This window comes from Asterias amurensis, chromosome 16 (assembly GCF_032118995.1).
Source record: "Asterias amurensis chromosome 16, ASM3211899v1".
Taxonomy (NCBI): domain Eukaryota; kingdom Metazoa; phylum Echinodermata; class Asteroidea; order Forcipulatida; family Asteriidae; genus Asterias; species Asterias amurensis.
Window position 1 is genome coordinate 13,045,143 of NC_092663.1, and position 21,011 is coordinate 13,066,153.

The 21,011-nt window shown below is 38.5% G+C and overlaps 1 protein-coding gene across 4 annotated transcripts in view; it reads left to right on the top strand.

The window, feature by feature from the left end:
- The window catches only part of LOC139949082 (rho GTPase-activating protein 15-like), a 36,199-nt gene that overhangs the window by 2,790 nt on the left and 12,398 nt on the right, over nt 1-21,011 (top strand). The window contains exons 3-7 of one of the 4 annotated variants that reach the window (XM_071947487.1): nt 1,576-2,161; nt 3,028-3,264; nt 15,499-15,603; nt 17,289-17,369; nt 20,167-20,232. In XM_071947487.1, the coding sequence (XP_071803588.1) occupies nt 1,607-2,161; nt 3,028-3,264; nt 15,499-15,603; nt 17,289-17,369; nt 20,167-20,232 (1,044 nt within the window). In that variant the 5' untranslated portion in view covers nt 1,576-1,606. Of the gene's footprint in view, nt 1-1,575; nt 2,162-3,027; nt 3,265-15,498; nt 15,604-17,288; nt 17,370-20,166; nt 20,233-20,463; nt 20,599-21,011 lie in introns of all 4 variants that reach the window. The other 3 variants (XM_071947485.1, XM_071947486.1, XM_071947488.1) reach the window with 3 other exon arrangements.

The following is a 21,011-nucleotide window of genomic DNA, read 5'->3' on the forward strand; positions in this document are numbered from 1 at the left end:
GACATTGCCCACCAAAATGGCGCATCCAAGATTATTCTGATGATGACACCAGGTGAATAAGGTCAATATGGGATAATAATAATAATAATAATAATAATATAATTTAACATTTGTTGGGCCAAAATCCACTAAATTAAGGTGCTCAAGGTGACGAGAAGGAATCCTCACACAGTAAACGAAAATCAGACATACGATTAATAACATATAAGCAACATTAAATTAGGTGGCTTTAAACTTACCTTGAAAGTATTAACACTAGAAATATTACGAATTTGAACTGGCAAATCATTCCAGAATGTGTGTCCAGCATGCGAAAATGACCTATCGCCCCATAATTTCAGGCATTTCATGGTGGCATATCAATATTTGGACTGCAATAACACCATGTGTGTATCTACATGTATTGCTAGGTAGATAGATTTTCTTTTGAGAACTTGCTTTATATTCAACTATCGCGGAGTAGCTTTTTGGAATTTGGGAGACTTCTCAGTTCTGAAAAGAACTGTCCTACTTTTTAACCGTTACCTGAGCGGAAGGTAGAAAAACTACTTAAATAGCTTTAGTGGATTGTTATTAGCTTCACTAATTGGTCTCAATGTTTCGAATAGTTCTCTCTAGTTGTCGTCAGGAGACTCTCTTTTGCTTAAATTGTTTTGCTTAGCAGAAATGAACAGGTTAGCAGTCAAAAATTGTACATGTGACAAGATTCATGTAGTTTGGCTGGTAACCTGATTCTGGTATGTATGTAAGCATAATTTGGTTGTGCTTAGATACTTTTTGTTCTTTGTAAGCAGCTCTATGAGTTTGGGTCATGGTCATAAATTGAACATTCAAATTTACTTTCATATTTTAGATAAGTTGTCATGTTAAAGATCAAACTGTTGGCAGAGAAAGTACAGCTGGAAATATCATTTACAATGGTGCCCCAAACACCAACACATGGCAAAGTGTGGCCCAAGCATAAATTGAAATTCCCAAGGTGTTCTTGATAAACTTCTACATTGTAGCTGCGTTGGTTAAAGGGAGGGTATACTTTTGTTCATTAAAAAAAAAAAAAAAATGGCAATAAAAACTTACTTTGTACAGTGTTTTAGGGGAAACTTTCTGCCATCATTATCTTTAATCTGTGACAGTTTATGTTAAATAAACAGTTTAATGTAAATCTGTGGACAGTTGTGTTTTGTGTCATACAAAAAGTATCCAAACCTTTTTGAACTTCCTCTTACCTAGCCCATTAAACTCCAACTGCATGTTTTAATATTTTATTCTGCTGGTCTTCGGGCTGCACCAGTAATTAAATTCTGCTTTCACTTCGGGGGTTTAAATTGACTTGGTGGATTTATTTGCCTGCCTTTCACCTCTGTGGACCCAGCTTTAAATGCAACCTCTGACCTGTACACTGTAATGTATTTGGAGTGGGTTTTCAGTCCCTACCTGGCCTCTGTGGCATTTCTGTAATCCTTAGCCTGTTTTATTTGATATTTTGATTTTGTTGTGTATCGACTGAAAGTGTTGACTTTAAAAGATGAGTTTATTAAATGTCAGTCAACCACGATTCCTTTTTCTTTTATATAGACAGATAGAGAAGGAATAAATCTCATGCAAGATGGAGCAATCTTTCGTCAATGCAAAATACGAGTATGAATACTTGTCTGGAAATGGCCAGCCAACCAAAATGTACCCCGGTGATGTCTTCACGCTGCTGCGCAAGTCGAACTCCGATTGGTGGTATGTCAAAAGAGAAGGGGAAGAAAAACCAGTCTATCTCCCAGCTACGTATCTGGAAATACAGCCTGATAATGCACTGTTGGGGCGACCAGGGGCTAAGCAACCCCTTGAGCGTTCAGTGAATTTGATTCCTCGTACTAAATTTGTCGAACCGTCTCAAGAAACTTTCCCAAGTGGCAATCCTACAGCTTCCCCGACCAGAAATAATAACCTCGTTAGTGAGATGGCTAATCGGTTCCAACATCGGGTGACAATACCGGCTCCCGATTATGAGGAGGGAAAGGAGAAGACGACGTCTTACCAGCATCAAAAACGTCCTTCGCAGTTGAATGTCAAGGACAGTAATGGTAGACAGGGTGGCTCTGGGGTTACCACACCCATAGGAGGCACAGCGTCGCCCATGACGGACAGTGAACCTTCATCACACTCTGAGGTGAGACCATTGTCATGGCACTTGTTGCATTGAGCAAGACACTTGCATTTAACCATGTGTAGGTCCTATGTGTACATGGTGTAAACAAATCCAGTATCGTATTGTTTTAATTAAATATGCAGGGTTTTCCCTGGTGTGTTTGGTGAAGTTGGCAACAAATTGCGCCCATCACCCTGTTCAAAACCCTTCCTTGCAAGGTCTATAAATGGGGCTCAGATGTCACACACAATAAGCACTTTAAAATGTCCATTGGGTGTGATGTACATGTATCCTACGTATAAAGAATCGCAGTTTATACACGGGGGTGCATAACATGGAGAATACATAATTTTTTTAAACATTTTTTACTGTAACATTTTTTAAAAGGGGTGGATACCAGGGCAAGGATAAGGGTGATGGACTCTATTGTCTCCTTGGAGTTTAACCTATTTCAACCATGAGGGACAATAAAGTTTTTATTAAATAGTAAGGTTTGCGGTAACACCTTGTAATGATAATCTCTAATTGAGTTTGGATGGTTCTGAGAAGAACCGTATGTTTCAACTAGATGTTTTGATCAGTATGCTCTGACCGTCTTCTTGAGAAAAGTTGATATTGTTGTAATTGTTTTGTTTTGATGTTTTCTTAGATATTTTATTTTGTTACTCTACCACGTATTCTGGATTTCTTCTTACAGTACATTATTTTAGCCTTGAAGCTAACGTTTAAATTTTGGTTATATTGTACAAGTGTATTTTGCAATTTATGCCTATTGAATGTATTTAGCACCACGAGCTTCTAAGGATTTGTGCGCTTTATAAGTTTTAATTTTTTATTGTTTTTCATTATTGGATTGTTAACAAATTTACTCAATCCGTTCTTTTCAGCCTTCCAGTATCACCTCGCCCGACTTTTACTCGCCACCCACTCATGACTTTCATCAGCACTCACTCTACGCAAACCTCAACCCGATAGCACCGGTACCCACAAGCCAGGATGAATGGGAGACGCACACAGACAAGAGGGGGAGGAAGTATTACTATAAGCCGAGTACCAATGAAACATCTTGGGACCCTCCTCCCAAGAGGAGATCGCCAAGTGTCAGCCCCAAGACACCCAAGAAGGTAAGTGTTTTGTTCTACTTTTGTAAGTTATCACTCAAGCACAAGTGGAATACGGACAAATATAGCGCTTCTGCGTACCATATCCAACGAGGCCGAAGGCTGAGTTGGGTATGGGACATAGACATAACAAATGTGCAGAGGAAATTAAAAGTTACTTATGAAGCCCTAATTGCAGTTTGCACATCACTGTCACCATCACAATCGTTGCCGGGTGTACCTAGTCCAAGGGTGTCCTAAATATACCTTCATAAATACCCCAGGCAGTTTCGCTATTCCTAGAGCGTGTCACGTTGAGGTTCTACTATGAACTACATACATTCATGTACATACATATATAATAATGTGATGGTCAAGCGGATAAAACAGCCTGATCCCAAAGCGATTGCCTCCAGGGCCCAATTTCATAGCGATGCTTAACGGTAAAAAATATTTTTTGCTTACTGTAGCTGAAAAATTTGCTATGGTGCAAGCGTATTTCACAGGTTTGCAGAAAAAATGGGCGGCCATATTGCATGTTTACCATGGGTTTGCATTATGATGTCATTTATTTTCGTGGTTAGCGTGCCTTTTCGTGTGCTTACGGTTAGCAGCGCTATGAAAAAGAAATCCCACAGTAACAACAAAATCGCCCACTAAGCAGTGTTATGAGATTGGGCCCAGGTCATTGCCTTGGTGCCCTTAAAATGCTCTGCAGTAGAACATTACATTTTCCTCATACGTGAAGGATGCCCTTTATCAAGGAAAAAATTCCTTCGTTGAACGAAGCATACAGGCCTTAGTCTAGGTTTAGTATTTGGCTTTGACCCAAAAGGAAGTATTTTTAATATGAAGACCAGTAACCGTTAACTTTGTGGTTAAGGATTTAGCTTTGTCTTTCTCTGTATCTTTATATAATTAAAAAAATTTAATGGGAGTATTATATTATTGGGCGCGCATCATCCACCAACAATGTGCTCATCAAGGCGCTCAAACAAAGAGGTAGTGTAACTGTCCCCAAAGAAATTAGTAATTTTGGTGATTGACGTTAGAAATGGTCTACTCCTTCAAATGTGTCTTTATTGTGTCCTTGAAATCTCCTAGGATCTCTTTAGGAGGGGGGCGGGGGCGGTTACTTACCGTACGGAAACGAGTAGAGTAGTGTGAAAAGGACATTTTTGTGTTTTCCTAAAACTAATTCTAACCCTAGTAAATAAATCACATGAAGCATGGGGATGTCGGAATAGTTTGTAGAGCAGTCACAGATTAGACAATCCCAGCTATAGTTGGAACACAGAGAAAGGTTTTTCTCCATGGTTGGACCAGTCCCAGTTGCAAAAATTGTTCAGTTTGGACATAACAGCATCATCTGTAAACACTAAACACATCATAGCTTTGTAGTGCTATCTGTTGCCATGCTCAACCATTTTGGTTTTCAATTGGTTTTTACATACGTGTAAACGCTGCTTCGCCTTGAATACGCACTTCACTGAATAATGCACAGTGACATGGCCCACCAAAATGGGGCATCCAAGACTATTCTGAGGATGACGTCAGGGCCCAATTTCCTGAAATTCTGCGCTTACGATCACAATTCCCCACTTACGTGCAAGTGCAGAATTTCTGCACTAGCCTTGTAAGCGGAACGGGGAATACACACGCGCAGAAGCCAAAATTCACTGCTAACCTGTGATATACCTTGCCACAAGCACAGACCTCCCTGCTTCCGTAAGCGCCGATTCTGTGCTTATGGTTGCAGAGCCATGCATGATATTGGGCCAGGTGAATTGGGTCAAATTACTGTTGAAGTTGTTCACACCCCTAAATCATTCCTTGTCCTTCTGTAATGCATGCTAGAGTCATGGAGGAAGAACTCCCCATGCTAGAGTACACTACTGACACTTGTGTGTTTGTTGGTTGTAATGCTCAGTGACCCCAGTCCTAAGCCATTCTGTACACTACTTTCCATTGTAGTAACTAAAGTGAATCCCTTACTAAGCCCCAATGCCTGGCATAACTTCTTTTGTTCTGAATCAGTTAACAGTGAAACAGCAATTTTTAGTTGGACAATGTAAGCCACAAGAGAGGCAATAATTAGGCTGTGTGTACTGAACCATGTTGGGGTACATAATATAGAGGTTGTCACAGTGCCTGTTGTAGATTCAAGAAATTAATATCAGATGTATTTGAAATATTTAATTTAACAAAATATAAAAAGTGCATACCGGAGACACATGTATGGTTGTGTGTACAATACATAACACAAAGCAGGCCTGGGGTCGATTTCACAAAGAGTTAAGACTAGTCCTATCTCGAGTTAGGAAGAGTTACTATGGTGGCCCCGAAGGGACATCGCATAACGCAAACGTGTGCACACGTATGCAATGTCGTGAAACAAATCGCGAATATATGCGCACACGTATACAATATCGTGAAACAATTCGCGAATATGTGCGCACACAGATGCAATGTCGTGAAACAAATCGCGAATATGTGCGCACACGTATGCAATGTCGTGAAACAAATCGCGAATATGTGCGCACACGTATGCAATCTCGTGAACCAAATCGTGAATATGTGCGCACACGTATGCAATTTCGTGAACCAAATCGTGAATATGTGCGCACACGAGTGCGATTTGTTTTGCAATGTCGTGAATTTTATTGCATACCATGTTGCATACCTTTAGGATGATGTCATAGTTGTGGATAATTTGTTACCGATCTAGGGAGTACTGTGGCGCTACAGCAGGCTCCCTCTGTAAAGCATGTGTATACCCAGGAACTTGGCACCAAGCCAAGGACGACCACACGCCTCGCTTGCCTCACAACAAAGACTACTGCTGCAATGACTACTGCTTATCTCACTGTTGGAAAGAAACAGATCATTAGACACTTTATTCAAAGGTATGCAACATGGTATGCAATAAAATTCACGACATCGCAAATAATATTCGCAGACATGTGCGCACATATTCGCGAATTGTTTCACGACATTGCATACGTGTGCGCACATATTCGCGAATTGTTTCACGACATTGCATACGTGTGCGCACATATTTGCGAATTGTTTCACGACATTGCATACGTGTGCGCACATATTCGCGAATTGTTTCACGACATTGCATTCGTGTGCGCACATATTTGCGAATTGTTTCACGACATTGCATATGTATGCGCACACGTTTGCGATATGCGATGTCCCCTCAGGGCCACCATAAGTTACTCATCATAACTTAGGACTAGCCGTGCATTTTGTATATCTTGTAAGACTAGTCATAAGTTAGGACTAGTCCAAACTCTTTGTGAAATCGACTCCTGGTATCTTAATTTTAGGCCAAGTAAAAAAAAATACAAGTTGATCGTCTCGGTTTTTCCAAAAAGAGGAGGATGAGGGCCTTTTTATTTTTTATTTTTTATTTCTTTCAAAGGTGGCTCCAAGCGCTTTAGTTCAAACTGGCCTCCAATTCTTCAGTTTGACACTTACTTTTATTAAAATTTGTGTTTTGAAAACAAAACGTAGAATAAAACTGGTATTATTGTTATTATTATTTGTTTTGTTTTTTTTGTGGGAGGGGGATTAGAGTGCAAGGCCATAACATTTTGCAATGGGCAGTCTTCAACATTTCAAGGCAATGACTAGTAGGCATAGAGGCAATCGCCTTCGTTGCCTCCGTGAAATATCAGGCTTGCTGATTTCTTGTGACTTTGATGACCGCTTAAATTTGCACAGTTTCGTTATTTCTTATAAAGTACCGTATTACACTTTATGTGGATACTGGTCTTTGACAATAACCAATGTTGTCTGCATGCTATGAGCAGCTCTATGAAGTTGGCATCTACAAACTTTGCCGTTTCATTTATAAATTCTATGATCCATTGCTACATGTACGTAAGGGCAATAAACCATTTATCACACATTCTGTCATAGGCCGACATGTACAATTTGTAGTCCAAATAGTAGAAATTCTTTAGAGTATGCAAAGTCCTCCAAATGTCAATATTATGACATTATAGATATTTCCATGTGTAATTTAAAACCTTTCCAGATGATTGATACTGGATTGAATCTCAACTCTGTTTTTTTTTTTTTTTGGGGGGGGGGATGCAGTTGAAAAGCATGTTCTGAAATGCAGTTAATTTTTTTTTTACAATTGTACCAATACTGAAAATCTTATTGAAGGTAGATTTACAGTTTACAATTTATTTTCTTTCTCAGAAGACAAAATCAAGATAAAGGAACACGTTGCCTTGGATCGGTCGAGTTGGTCTTTGAAAAGCGTTTGTAACCATTTGTTATAAAATGCATAGGCCTATATGATTAGAAACATATTTTAAATGTAGATAAAGATCCACACAAGTATCACTCCAAATTGCGTGGTTTTCTTTTTACCTCGTCGACAAACACGGTTGGCCATTTATGGGAGTCAAATTTTGGACTCCCATAAATGGCCGACCGTGTTAGTTCGCAAAGTAAAAGCAAAACCACGCAATTATGGGGCAAATGTGTGTGGATCATTGTTTTCTACTTTTAAAACATATTTCTAACCAATGCATTTGATAACAAACGTTTACAAATACTTTTCAAAGACCAACTCGACCGATCCAATGCAACGTGTTCCTTTAAAGGCAGTGGACACTATTGGTAATTACTCAAAATATTTATTATTAGCATAAAACCTTACTTGATTAAGAGTAATGGGGAGAGGTTGATAGTATAAAACATTGTGGAAAATAGCTCCCTCTGAAGTGGAGTAGTTTTCGAGAAAGAAGTAATTTTCCACGAATTTGAATTCGAGACCTCAGATTCAGAACTTGAGGTCTCGAAATCAAGCATCTGAACGTACACAACTTTGTGTGTCAAGGGTGTTTTTTCTTTCATTATTATCTCGCAACTTCGACGACCGATTGAGCTATAATTTTCACAGGTTTGTTATTTTGTCCATATACAATGTATGTTGAGATACACCAAGTGAGGAGACCGGTCTTTGACAATTACCAATAGTGTCCAGGGTCTTTAATCTGCCATGATTTACTAGGATTTTCAAAAAATCCCTTTATTTTGATATTTTGTTGTTGGGGGGGGGGGGCACCTAGTTTCTACCTGGTGTGGTCTGGGGAGGGGGGGGGGGGGGGGAGTGGAGGGAACATGGTCAAAAGTAAATTGTAACATCAGCAATGATACTGTGTAAATTTGTTCCATGTCCCTTTTGAGTACAACCCAGCAGTGTCAAATGTGTTTAGGTGATTCCATTATGATTCGATTCACACATTTCAATTTCAAGTACAAATTTTGATTCAATGAACACCCTTTATTTTTTTCCCTGAAAGCAAAACAGCTTCTGGGTGGATGGGGTGATGAGTTTTTGTCAAATTATTAATTCATGTGAGTGACCACCTGTGACCATCGTGTTGGTCAATAGGGTGCCATGATTGATGCTTCTGCTGTCAGTGTCAGGGATCACCACAGGTCTCTGCGGTCATACTAACTCATGTTGCTTCGAGACAATTTAAATCACTTCCTTCTTGTAAACTGATACATAAATTGTAGTGTTACTGTTGAATGGTTTATCCAAATCACTTTGCGAATATTGGCCATCAGAGATAGTATGAATGTATTTCCTTGTTGAGTGGACACTTGTTTTGTTCTACAGTGTACATGTACGTGTAGTTGGTATTCTTACATACTGTCATTGTCTGTTGTGCTGTGTGGATTGATAATTTATCATGTTGGTAAGAACGTTTTTTTTTTACTTTTCTATGTAACTTTGTAACTGGCACCCCTGTAAACAAAAAAATATTGACAAAATAGATCAAGTGTACCGGGTAAAGTACGTAGCTCAGTTGGTAGAGCGCCGGCACGTTAAACCAGAGGTCGGTGGTTTATCCCCAGCTCTTGTCATTTTTTTTTTCAGTTTCCCTTGTGGTAATAGTGATACCTTAAATTATAATTTGTTAACCTGATCATTTTATGGCCAACAGTCCGCTACATTTATACGCAGGGTGTTTGAGAGTTCCGTAATAGAAGTTAAGATCGGGTTAATTTTTGTTTAGTATGTTTGGTTACAGGGAAGGTACACGTTTGGTTATTGTCAAAGACCAGCCTTCTCACTTGGTGTATCCCATCATAACCATAAAATAACAAGCCTGTGAAAATTTGGGCTCAATTGGTCTCAAAGTTGTGAGAAAATTATTAAAGAAAAAACACCCTTGTTGGATGAAACTGTGTGCTTTCACATAAGAATAAAAGACTTCTAGCTAGAAGTCTTTTATTAGTTTAGTGAGAAATTACCTAAATTTCTCCAAAAAAACACATTACTTGAGAGGGAGTCGTTTCCCACAATGTTTTATATTATCAACAGCTCTCTAATGCTCGTTACCAAGTCAGTTTTCAAGTTAATATTTGGTTTGAGTAATTACCAAACGTGTACCTTCCCTTTAATGAAGGAACACGTTGCCTTGGATCAGTCGAGTTGTTCTTTGAAAAGCGTTTGTAATTGTTTGTTATAAAATGCATGGGTAGAAAGATGTTGTAAAAGTAGAATACAATGATCCACACAAACATGCCTCAAAATGGCACGGTTTTCCTTCTACCTTGTCAACTAACACGGTCGGCCATTTATGGGAGTCCCATAAATGGCCGACCGTGTAAGTTCGCAAAGTAAAAGGAAAACCACGCAATTTCGAGGCAAGTTTATGTGGATCATTGTACTCCACTTTTAAAACATCTTTCCAACCAATTATGCATTTTATAAAAAATGGTTACAGACGCTTTTTATAGACCAACTTGTCCGATCCAAGGCAACTTGTTCCTTTAAACAATGCTGTTGTGTTCATTATGTGTTGTCTATTGGGAATTTTATCACTTTTATGAATTGTGTCTCTTACAACCAAACATGTGTACACTGTTTTGTGCACATTGTGAGTATACTAATGTCACATGTACATGTAGCACATTGTTCAAATGAATCATGTTAGAATCTTGGTGGCAACCATTGTTACATGTAGTACGTGGTACCAATAAGTGGTTTGATAGGACTGTCTATGGGAGTCCATCCATTGCTTCTGTTGTCGTCTAATTTGGCCATCTTGCCCCTTCAACAAATTTCCTGCAGACTTTTTAAGAAATTTCCAATTGAAAATTGAAACCAGCCTTGCCTTTTCAAACAAGAAATGTCAAGCCTGCAAGTCACTAAGGTTCATCTGCAAAGTACATGTACGTCCAAGTCGTGAGTTGGTACGCTTCAAAAAGTGTTTTTCTGCATTCAGCAGCAATACACCTGGTCGGCATTGCCGGAAAAAAAACGTACAAACTCACGACTTGGTCCGTACATGTACATGTACTTTACATGCAAAGTCTGCCTTGATTGACGTCACGAACAGCGCCCTCTCGGGTCGGGGTCTACTCTTAAATTTGTAAATAACATAAGAACTGATTTTTTAAAACCTTAGTTAACTGTTTATTCACATTCCACTCATCAAAACACATATATTAGTGACAAAAGCTTTATTTTGAAAAAATACCACTTCCAGGTGACTTTAACTTATGGTTACTTGTAAACTATATACAGAATGGCTTCCAATAGCAGCTTGATTATTTTTTAAAGGAACATTATGTATCCACCATACACATAAACGACAAACCTGTAGAAGTTTGAGATCGATCGGCCATCTGGGATACGAGAGAATAGTGAAAAACTGTTTACAAATTTTGCATTGCATTGATGCCAAAATAAAAATGAATAAAACGTTCACTGAGGGATAAACTCCAAACGCGAAGTTAGATTATTTATTTCTCATTAAATATAACATTTCAGACAGAAATATTTCAAGGGATGTCTTCAACTACCATCATCATTAGACCGTGTAAGTTTTATGTAAATCTGTGATCTTCACGATTTTTGTTTCTTACCAATTCTGTAACATTCCTTTAAGTGAACCGGTACCTTGTTTCCCTAGATGCGTTGCATTATTTTTTAAAGATGGCGTTTGTGCAAATGGCGAATGTAATTGTTTAGTCTATGAGCAATTGTGTGTACATTTTGTACACTGTAGTTTCATACTGTACAATGTATGAAAGAATATTTTTATTATTTTTTTATTATGTTTGAAACTTTCAGTTTCCTTACACTACTTTCATAGTCCACTTCCATTCATTGTTGTTAGGTTCAAACCCTTTAATACACACACGCATACAAAAAAGCAGGTGTAGGCCTATCGATTCTTATATTCAATGAAACATAATCTACTGTTGTAAAATACCGTAGCAAGACAATGGCTACATGTAGCAAAAACTCTATCAGGGTTTTCCCTTAACATTGATGTTTACTACAAGTAAGTAGAGTTTGAAACTTTGCATGGTGGAAATACGATATGGAAAGGTTTGCGGTAACACCCCAATGATCTCTAAATGAGTTGGGGTGATTCTGAAAAGAATCGTTGGTTTCAACTCGAAGTTTCGATCAGTACACGTATGCTCGGATCGTCTTGTGGAGAATAGGGGGACCAGTTACATGTACATAGCTTGTCATGTACTAGTCCACTAGTATTCTCACTGGTCCACATTTTGAGGTTTCCTTTCAATTTTGCATTGAAATTGTACTTATACTTTTAGGTCATATCAAGGTGATGGCTACACTTAACAGATTTGGGCAATTGAACCAAATTGATAAGAATTACGAGACTGACCCTGAGTGTTGCACGCAGTATTCAGTATTGCACGCGTAGTTTTGAGCATGTGCACTACTGGCGAAAAATGTGAAAAAAGGACCGTCCACAAGTCTCCCATTGAAGTTTTGGAAGAACTTTGTCTGGTCAGCATGGTCAGTCAGAAAAGAAGAAAAAAAAGGATATCCTTTTCCTTCTGTTTTCTAGATGCTCTGTACAATGGCAAGGTTGTAGACAATCAGACATGTCAGACATTAATAGACCTTGATCACGGTGTGGCCATCTTGATTTTACTCCTTTTCAACCTATTGTTAAACCAAACTGAGGCCGTGTCCGAAACGGCGACTTCGGCTACAGCTACGGCTAGATCGCGCGCATCTGCTATTCTTCAACACTGGTAGACGCGCTGACCTAGACGTAGCTGTAGCCGAAGTCGTCGTTTCGGACACGGCCTAAGGCTCGACGAAATAATAGTCTGGTGCCATGTTTGCACAATGAATGTTAGCATTCATTACTGTTGTGGAAGCAGGGAGCACATGACCAAGATGGTCAGTGACAGCGTGAAACAGTCTTTAGTAAGTTTCTTATAGGACGCTTTGAGTAGTGACCTGGTAATATACATTTTACACACACACTCTTTTAAAACATTGTGTCTTTAAACATGTCAAAGGTAGGGTCATACTTTGGTTATGACTCTGAAAAGAAATTACATGACACGTACTTCTTATAGGGTTGTAAACGTGTTGTGGAAACATTTCATCTGAAAGTGAAAGGGCTTGTTGATATTTAACAACATTTGAATCTGTTAAACTATTCAAGCATGAATTGGTGCTCAGATTTTTGAGGGTTGGTGTCCGTTCACGAGAACTGCGGCCAGAGATACAGTTAGTACCTGCTGTCATTTTGCTAAATGTGGCATGAATTTCATGTTCTTGTGAAAATAATTAATCATGACAGTTTTTTTTGCAGATTCTCAGCAGGTATTTCAGATGAAACTTTCACATGTATGTTTATAGCTTGTTGTTATTTCCCTAGGTATAGTAATAATAATGACAACTTATAAAATGCACAAATCCACAAAGGTGCACCAAAACATACGTATGATGTACAAAATGAAACTTGTAAAATGTTTCCTTTTATGCATATATTATATATATACTTTGTTTTTCCTGCTGTAAATGCAATCCAGACTTATATTCCCTGAAAAATGTAACAATTGTCATTATCACACCACAAATTGCTGACAATAAATAACTCTCTTTTCCTGGAAAGTTGTACTCAAAAGAACTTGATACTTTCCCAAGTTGTACCTGATATACTTACAGTGGCTTTTTTGATACATGTATTTGAATAATTAAAAAAACAATTGCCGACACAAATAAACAAAAAACACAAACATTTTAGAGACACTGGACACTTTTGGTAATTGTCAAAGGCCAGTCTTCTCACTTGGTGTACTCAAAATATGCATAAAATAACAAACCTGCGAAAATTTGAGCTCAATTGGCCGTCGTAGTTGCAAGATAATAATGAAAGAAAAAACACCCTTGTCACACGAAGTTGTGTGCTTTCCTATGCTTGATTTCGAGAACTCAAAATCTAAATCTGAGGTCTCAAAATCAAATTCGTGGAAAATTACTTCTTTCTCAAAAACTATGTTACTTCAGAGGGAGCAGTTTCTCACAATGTTTTATACCATCAACAGCTCCCCATTCCTCGATACCAAGTAAGGTTTTATTTTGAGTAATTACATTTGTACCAATAGTGTCCACTACCTTTAACTTTCTGTTTTTTTTTAACCCCCCCCACCCCCCCCCCCCCCCGAAAAATTAAAACAAAGTTTATTTTATTTTTTATTATTATATAAAAACTACATACAAATGTGTACGTATAAAATCAAATTTATTGGAAAATGAAGGTAAAATCGTCACGAGGTACACCCCAGATTGCAGAGTAGGGTTTTCAAAACCAAAGGTAGATTAAACAGACTTTGCTTTCAGCTTTGTGCTCATTGTTTTTTTTTCTTTTCGTAAACTTAAGGGACACGGTGCCTTTTTATAGGCACCTTGGGCTATAAAAGCGTTTGTTATGAAATGAATATGGTTGGAAAGAAGGTCAAATTTCCATTGCTCCGCAGTTTGGAAAAAGCCAGGGTAGTTCCCGTGAATCATATAACAATGATTATCACAACAGAGGAAAATTTTGGGTGTTTGCTTTGTTGAAAATTATTATTATAAACAAACAGGGTGAAAATGTTTATTATCCCCGATTTATATTCTGAGTGAATGGCTTCATATGTGTACACACTGTATGGTACAACAATTGATGCAGTTTAAATGCAACATGATGTACAGTACCAGGAAATGGATTCACATGATATTAATGCACGTGTAATGTATAAGTTTTTGTGTGTTTTCTTTTTTGTATCAGTCAAAGAGCACATGAAACATGAGTGTACAAATTCCCTCTTTTGTCATGCTTGTGGCACGTTGCTGCTGAGTAGTCTAGTTCACCAGACCCAAGCTGTTGTGTTATCAATAGCAGAGTGTTGGTTCGAATCCTGGTCTTGACCCTTGTGCCCTCGAGCAAGACCCATAAAGGCAGTGGACACTATGGGTAACTGTCAAAGACTAGCCTTCACAGTTGGTATTTCTCAACATATGGATAAAATAACAAACCTGTGAAAATTTGAGCTCAATCGGTCATCGAAGTTGCGAGATAATAATGAAAGAAAAATAACCCTTGTCACACAAAGTTGTGTGCGTTTAGATGGTTGATTTCGAGACCTCAAGTTCTAAATGTGAGGTCCCGAAATTAAATTCGTTAAAAATTACTTCGTTCTCGAAAATTATGACACTTCAGAGGGAGCAGTTTCTCACAACGTTTTATACCATCAACCTCTCCCCTCCCCATTACTCGTCACCAAGAAATGTTTTATGCCAATAATTATTTTGAGTAATTACCAATGGTGTCCACTGCCTTTAACCACACTTGCTTCATAAAAAAGTTGGGAAGGTAGTGCATTCTGCTTTATCAGCCAGGCTCCTAGTGGATGATACCCATGCAAAAATCCTAACAGTCTTTGAACATGTTGAAGGGGGTAACCCTGTTTCAGCACTAGGAGTATAACATGTAGTTGGCAACATGCCCCTGGTGACAGTTAATTTGGGGTCGACAGCCCAAAGCAGTTAAGTGTAGCTTACACCTTGAATTGAAAGGGTTTTAGCATTATTTATAACTTTGAATTTTTTTAAATTAAAGTTTTAAAATTAAACAAAATTCATGATTATGATAATTTGTATGTAATTTAGAAAATAGATATAGCTGATTACAAACTGCTGACCAACCAACCAAAAGGACCGATGGTATGTTAAGAAGTGTTAGGCCTGACGTTTCGATCCTAGCAGAGTCTTTCTCGAGAGAGAGACTCTGCTAGGATCTAAACTTCAGACCATTAACGTTTTGACCCTAGAGAAAGACTTGGTTGAAACTCCAAGCTATTTCCTACTTTTTGCAATAAGCAATTTTTTGACAATAATTTCAGTCTTTGACTTAATACGTTTTTTTTTATTACGTTGATATTTTGATACAGAATGCAGGTACTGAAACGTCAAAACAGGGTTTACCTCCAGGATGGCGGGAGGAGAGGACGGCCAATGGCAATGGTGTCTTCATCAACTCACAATTCAAAGAAAAGGTTAATAGCAGGGATGAAAAATGTCAGATTTGGACAATAATAAACACTTATTGCTAAGAGAAGTGGTTTAACCCCGATGTAAATGGCATGGTTGGCTGAAGATTGCGCCGCAGTACCTTGTGCTCTTAAAAGTTGCTACATAAACGGGTCTCAGAATTTAAAAAGTCTTACAAATAATAATTAAGTCCTTTCCATATGCTGGCAGTTACAAAGGCTACATTGTATTATAATGAATGTTAAGGACTGCAACCACTTTGGAAACTTTGTTTCCTCTTAATACCAAGCTTGAACTTTGTTTGAAATGACAATATTATTTGAGTCTATTATATTGGGGCGTGAGGGTGGACAAGACGATGTATACCTAACACTTATCTTAGCTCGTTAGATGTGTACAATAGACTGTTTTGGGTAAAGCAAGAGCTTTCACAACAAATAATTCTTTGTTGTGTTTGCAAAAAGCAATACGGATGTACAAGATTGGTTCAGTGGAGGATTTATTGATCTTTCATATTTAAAGCCATTATACACTTTCGGTAAACAGTATTTTCCAAGGCCCACACTTCGTGTATCACAACTTCTATATCAAATAACAAACCTGTGAAAATTTGGGCTTAATCGGTCATCGGAGTCGGGAGAAAATAACGGGAAAACCCACCCTTGTATCCGCGCGTTTCGCCGTGTCATGACATGTGTTTAAAATAAATCCGTAATTCTCGTTAACGAGAATTGATATTGTTTTACTGTTTTCTCAAAAAGTGAAGCATTTCATGGAATAATATTTCAAGAGAAGTATTTCACCACTACCTTCTGTAAACCCTGTAAGTTATTTGTAAATCTGTGAACTTTTTTCTTTTTTTCTGTACCGAAAGGGTCCAATGGCTTTAAAGGCAGAGTCATAGTACTTTGATAATGACCCTGAAAAAAAAAATGGTGTAATTTCATACAGGGTTTCATGGCCTAGTGGTTAAGAGCACAGAATTCAAACTCTGTTGTTTCTGATCAGCAGAGTGTGGGTTCGAACTCCAGTCGTGACACCTGTAAGCACCTCACTTAACCATGATGTTTTTTCCTTTGAATGGGACGTAAAGCCGTTGGTCCTGTGTGTTCAGCAGAGTGTGGGTTCGAACTCCAGTCGTGACACCTGTAAGCACGACACTTAACCATGATGTTTTTTCCTTTGGATGGGACGTAAAGCCGTTGGTCCTGTGTGTTTTGTAACGCGCGTAAAAGAACCAAGGGCACTTATCGAAAAGAGAAGGGCTTTGCCCCGGTGTTCCTAGTGTGATAGGCTGCACATTGTAAGTAATTACACGGTGCTACAAAAGGAGTAGGGGTGGATTTCACAAAGAGTTAAGACTAGTCTTATCTCGAGTTAGGACGAGTTACCCGTCCTAACTTAGGACTAGCTGTACATTTTTTATATCTCTTAGGACTAGTCCTAAGTTAGGACTAGTCCTAACTCTTTGTGAAATCGACCCCAGGTCTCATATCTCAAACATAGTCACAATGTACATATTGTGACTTGTAGGAAAATACTATTCCTGTATGTTTGTTAAAGCGCCTTGAGCGTCACTGAGTGACGGATATGAACGCTATAAGAAGCCACTATTATTATTTTACGACACTAACAGAAACCAAACCGAACCATATTTTCTTTGATGTAAAAGTCTTGATTTTTCTTCCAGTGGTATAAATCGCAGAATGATCAAGGCAAGACCTATTACTACAGCGGTGATCGTGAAGAAACGGGTTGGAATCTACCCACTGTAAGTCAATGCTAATTAAAACTATCTTCTTCTTTTTTTCCTCTCCACAATCTTTCTGAAGTAGTTGACAAATTGCTGCAAAGTTCATCTTCGATAATATATTCTCTATTTCGATTGTATCATTGACAGTACAATCTACTAACTCTGGTATCTTATTAAGTCTGGGCGAAGTCTGGGCAAAGTCATGGACGATGACGGGAAATTTTCTCCTCTTTTAAAAGAAATTGATGATGATAATAATTTATTTGTTTCTATATAGCAAGAAAATGTTAGAAAATGTTGGAAAGCGGATTTTAAACAACAGGTTAAAAGGTTGTTTATTTAAACCCTTAAAAAAGATTAAAGACCAAACACATTGTACCATTAATAATCTACACAAAACTTCTAAGAACCCTGTCAAAATAAATGGATTGTAAGCAAGTTTTTGAAGCTGTCGATATTCCTAATGGTTGAGATTACATTTGAAGTAGGCCGACATGTAAACATGAAGTGTTTAAAATTTGATTGGACATGGTCAACAAAATTTTGTAACTTTTCCCTTCCATTTTTGATGAAAATTGGTGTGTGATCTTAAAGCAATAACTAAATAAATAAATTTATATAAATTACTTTTAGTTAGCCTGCATGTTGAAACACCGTTGGGTCTTGAATTTCGTTCTTGAAGAGGCACAGAAATTTTCCTGTGGTTAGGGGCACTTATATAAGGAAAATGTAAATTTGTATTGGAACTTTCACACCAGCAAAATCACAGGGCACCACAGCAACTGGGCCCAATTTCATGGCTCTGCATACCGTAAGCACAGAATCGGCGCTAACGGAAGCAGGGAATTTTGTGCTTACAGCAAGCCTATTCCACGGGTTAGCGGCGAATTTGGCTTCTGCGCGTGCGTACTCCACGTTACTAGGCATTCTACGCTTACAAGGCTAGCGCAAAAATTTGGCGCTTGCAAGTAAGGAGGGAATCGTGTGCGTAAGCACAGAATTCGGCGGTAAGCAGAGCCATGAAATTGGGCCCTGATGTGGGTGCCGTGGGTTATTTCCGAGGCCTACAAGGGCGTGCATTTTACAGGTGCATACTCTTTTTGCTAATGGAGCATGAACATTTTAGTAATGTCCTTTGTTAAGGGGCACTTCTGTATGAGGTAAATTTGTTTTGGAACTTTGCAAAAGGCACCACAGCAAAAGCACAGGGCACTTGGGCAAATGCTTTGGGTGCTGTGGGTTATTTCCGAGGCCTGCAAGGGTGTGCATTTTACCGCCGGTGCATACTCTATTGCTTATTTATAAATAGAGCATGGACATTTTAGAAAATGCCTCTGGTAAGGGGCATTTCTATAGCTGTGTTAGCACTGGATAAACATTTTAGGTAACTTTACCATGAAGCCGGGTAAAATTCTGATGGGTAAATCTTCCCACCGTCTGCACTTGGATTTAATTGACAAAGGTAGAATTATGGAGACAATAAACCATTTACAAAAGATGCCAGTTTTAAGCCTGCGATCAACATTACATGTAGGTCGGTGAAAGGTCACTGGATTTTCTGGCTCATTTAAACCGACCTGGTCAATCTTCCTGGGCACCTTTGGTTTGGTTAAACTACCAAGGCGGCGTGGTTAAGTAACCTGTGAGGAAACTTACCCGGGCTGTTCGCACTGGACTTGAAATGGGTAAGTTACCACTGGCTCAGTTAGTTTACCCAATTTAAGTCCAGAGCGAACAGGGCTTAAGGGGAAACTGTAAATTTGTATTGAAACTTCGCAAAGCCGCACTTGCACAGCAATTGCTGTGGGTGCCTTTGGTTAATTCAAGGCCTGCAATAGGGCATTTACCAGTGCATACTCAGTTGCTAAAGTAGCATGGACATATTTATTAGAATCATTAATTTTTAAAGATGAAATCATAACGAGCATGTGCTTTATTTGGCGATGTTAATTATTGCTGCATATTGGAACATCAATCATGTCATGCCTTTATTATGTTGGCACTAGACTAACATGTCGATAAACACGATCAATTTGTGATCTTGTGATTATGTGCAATTTGGGGTGAGTATTTTAAAACATGATTCATTTGAAATGTATTGCGTAAAAATGCATTTTGACCTGCGCAGACTTGGCTTCCGAACAAGTGCCCCACAAGCGCGCAGAGCAGTTGCATTTAGCAAGCCAATCAGCATTGATTTCCAATTCTCCCCTTTCAGGGGTTAGTGATGAGAGATACATGTTATGTATCGATGCAATCAAACTGAGGTATAAAACACTTTCCCAACACATCAGAGATGAATGGGGCAGATTCAACAATGTTAACCCTCCAACTCTGCTTCTCATTTTCTCGGAACCATTCAGAATTGTTCGACTGCATTATTTGCGTACATACACTGCTAAAAATTGTATTCTTGGAACAAGAAAAACATCTTATTTTGAGAATATATTTCTTGTGTCACTCCCTAGAAACTTTGTCTAGGGAGTGACACAGAAATATTTTTTCAAAATGAGATGTTTTTCTTATTTCAAGAATACCATTTTTAGCAGTGTAGTAGGCCAACTGTTGGCAAAACTACAATTTATGCACTCGCACTGCGTCGCATTCACCACTTACTGTACTACCACTTATTGCAGGCAAGCATAGTGTATCTATCATTCAAAATCATACAGTAGGAGGGCCAAACAGTGCATAACATGTCTTGAGCTCCAGTCTGATTTACATGTACAACTGTAATATTGTTTGAATGTTAGTGAGTCTAATGTATAAGATCAACCAGCTCCATGTGTTGTGAGCTCTTAAAATGATTGTTTAGTTTACAGGATTTGACTCCCAAATATTACTGTGCAGAGGAGTGGATCTTGAAATCAGTATTCCAATGGTCAGTTGATAACAACAGCCTTTTAGTTATAATTGCGCTTGCCCTAACTCCATAAATTATTCATCTCTTTAGTTCTTTTTTGTTGTTATTGTATGATGATAGTTGTTTACTTTTGAAACACTAATCAGCATTTGGTAGCAATTAGCTTGTATTGAATGAGCATGCTTGTCGTTTTATTTTGTGCTTGAAGCATCCTTGTCAATAACGTTAAGTGCTGCAACATTTCTTTAGGATCCTCCTTCCATCCGCCGGCGACTATCTGAGGCAGAAAGCAGTGAGGTGCACAGGAGAAGAACGCTGAAAGCCGCTGAGCGATCCTCCAAAACACAGTCGGTCTTCCTTCCATCCGAAAGTCGTTTTTTGATGGTGGGTGGATGATTTGGCAAGATCATTGTACCAAGGAACAAGTTCCTTGTGTACATTTTTTTAATCCCCAGATGCTTCATTTTTTTACACCCTGTAGAAAAACAGAATTAAGGGTAACTCAGGCCTGGAATTTCATCTTTGAGAGGGCAAGTCCATTTTCGTTTTGCAAAGGGCACTTTCATTTGGGAAATCTTAAAGGGTGAAGGAAACTTTTGAGGGGGCACCAAGACAGAGGCCATGGAATTTCATCTTTGAGAGGGCAAGTAAATTTTCATTTTGCAAAGGGCACTTCCATTTAAGAAAATTTAAGAAATATTAAAGTCTCGAGGAAAAGTTTGAGGGGGCACCGAGGCAACAGAGGCATGTTATTCCAGGCCTGGTAGCTGTCGATTCTAGGCCTGGAATTTTATCTT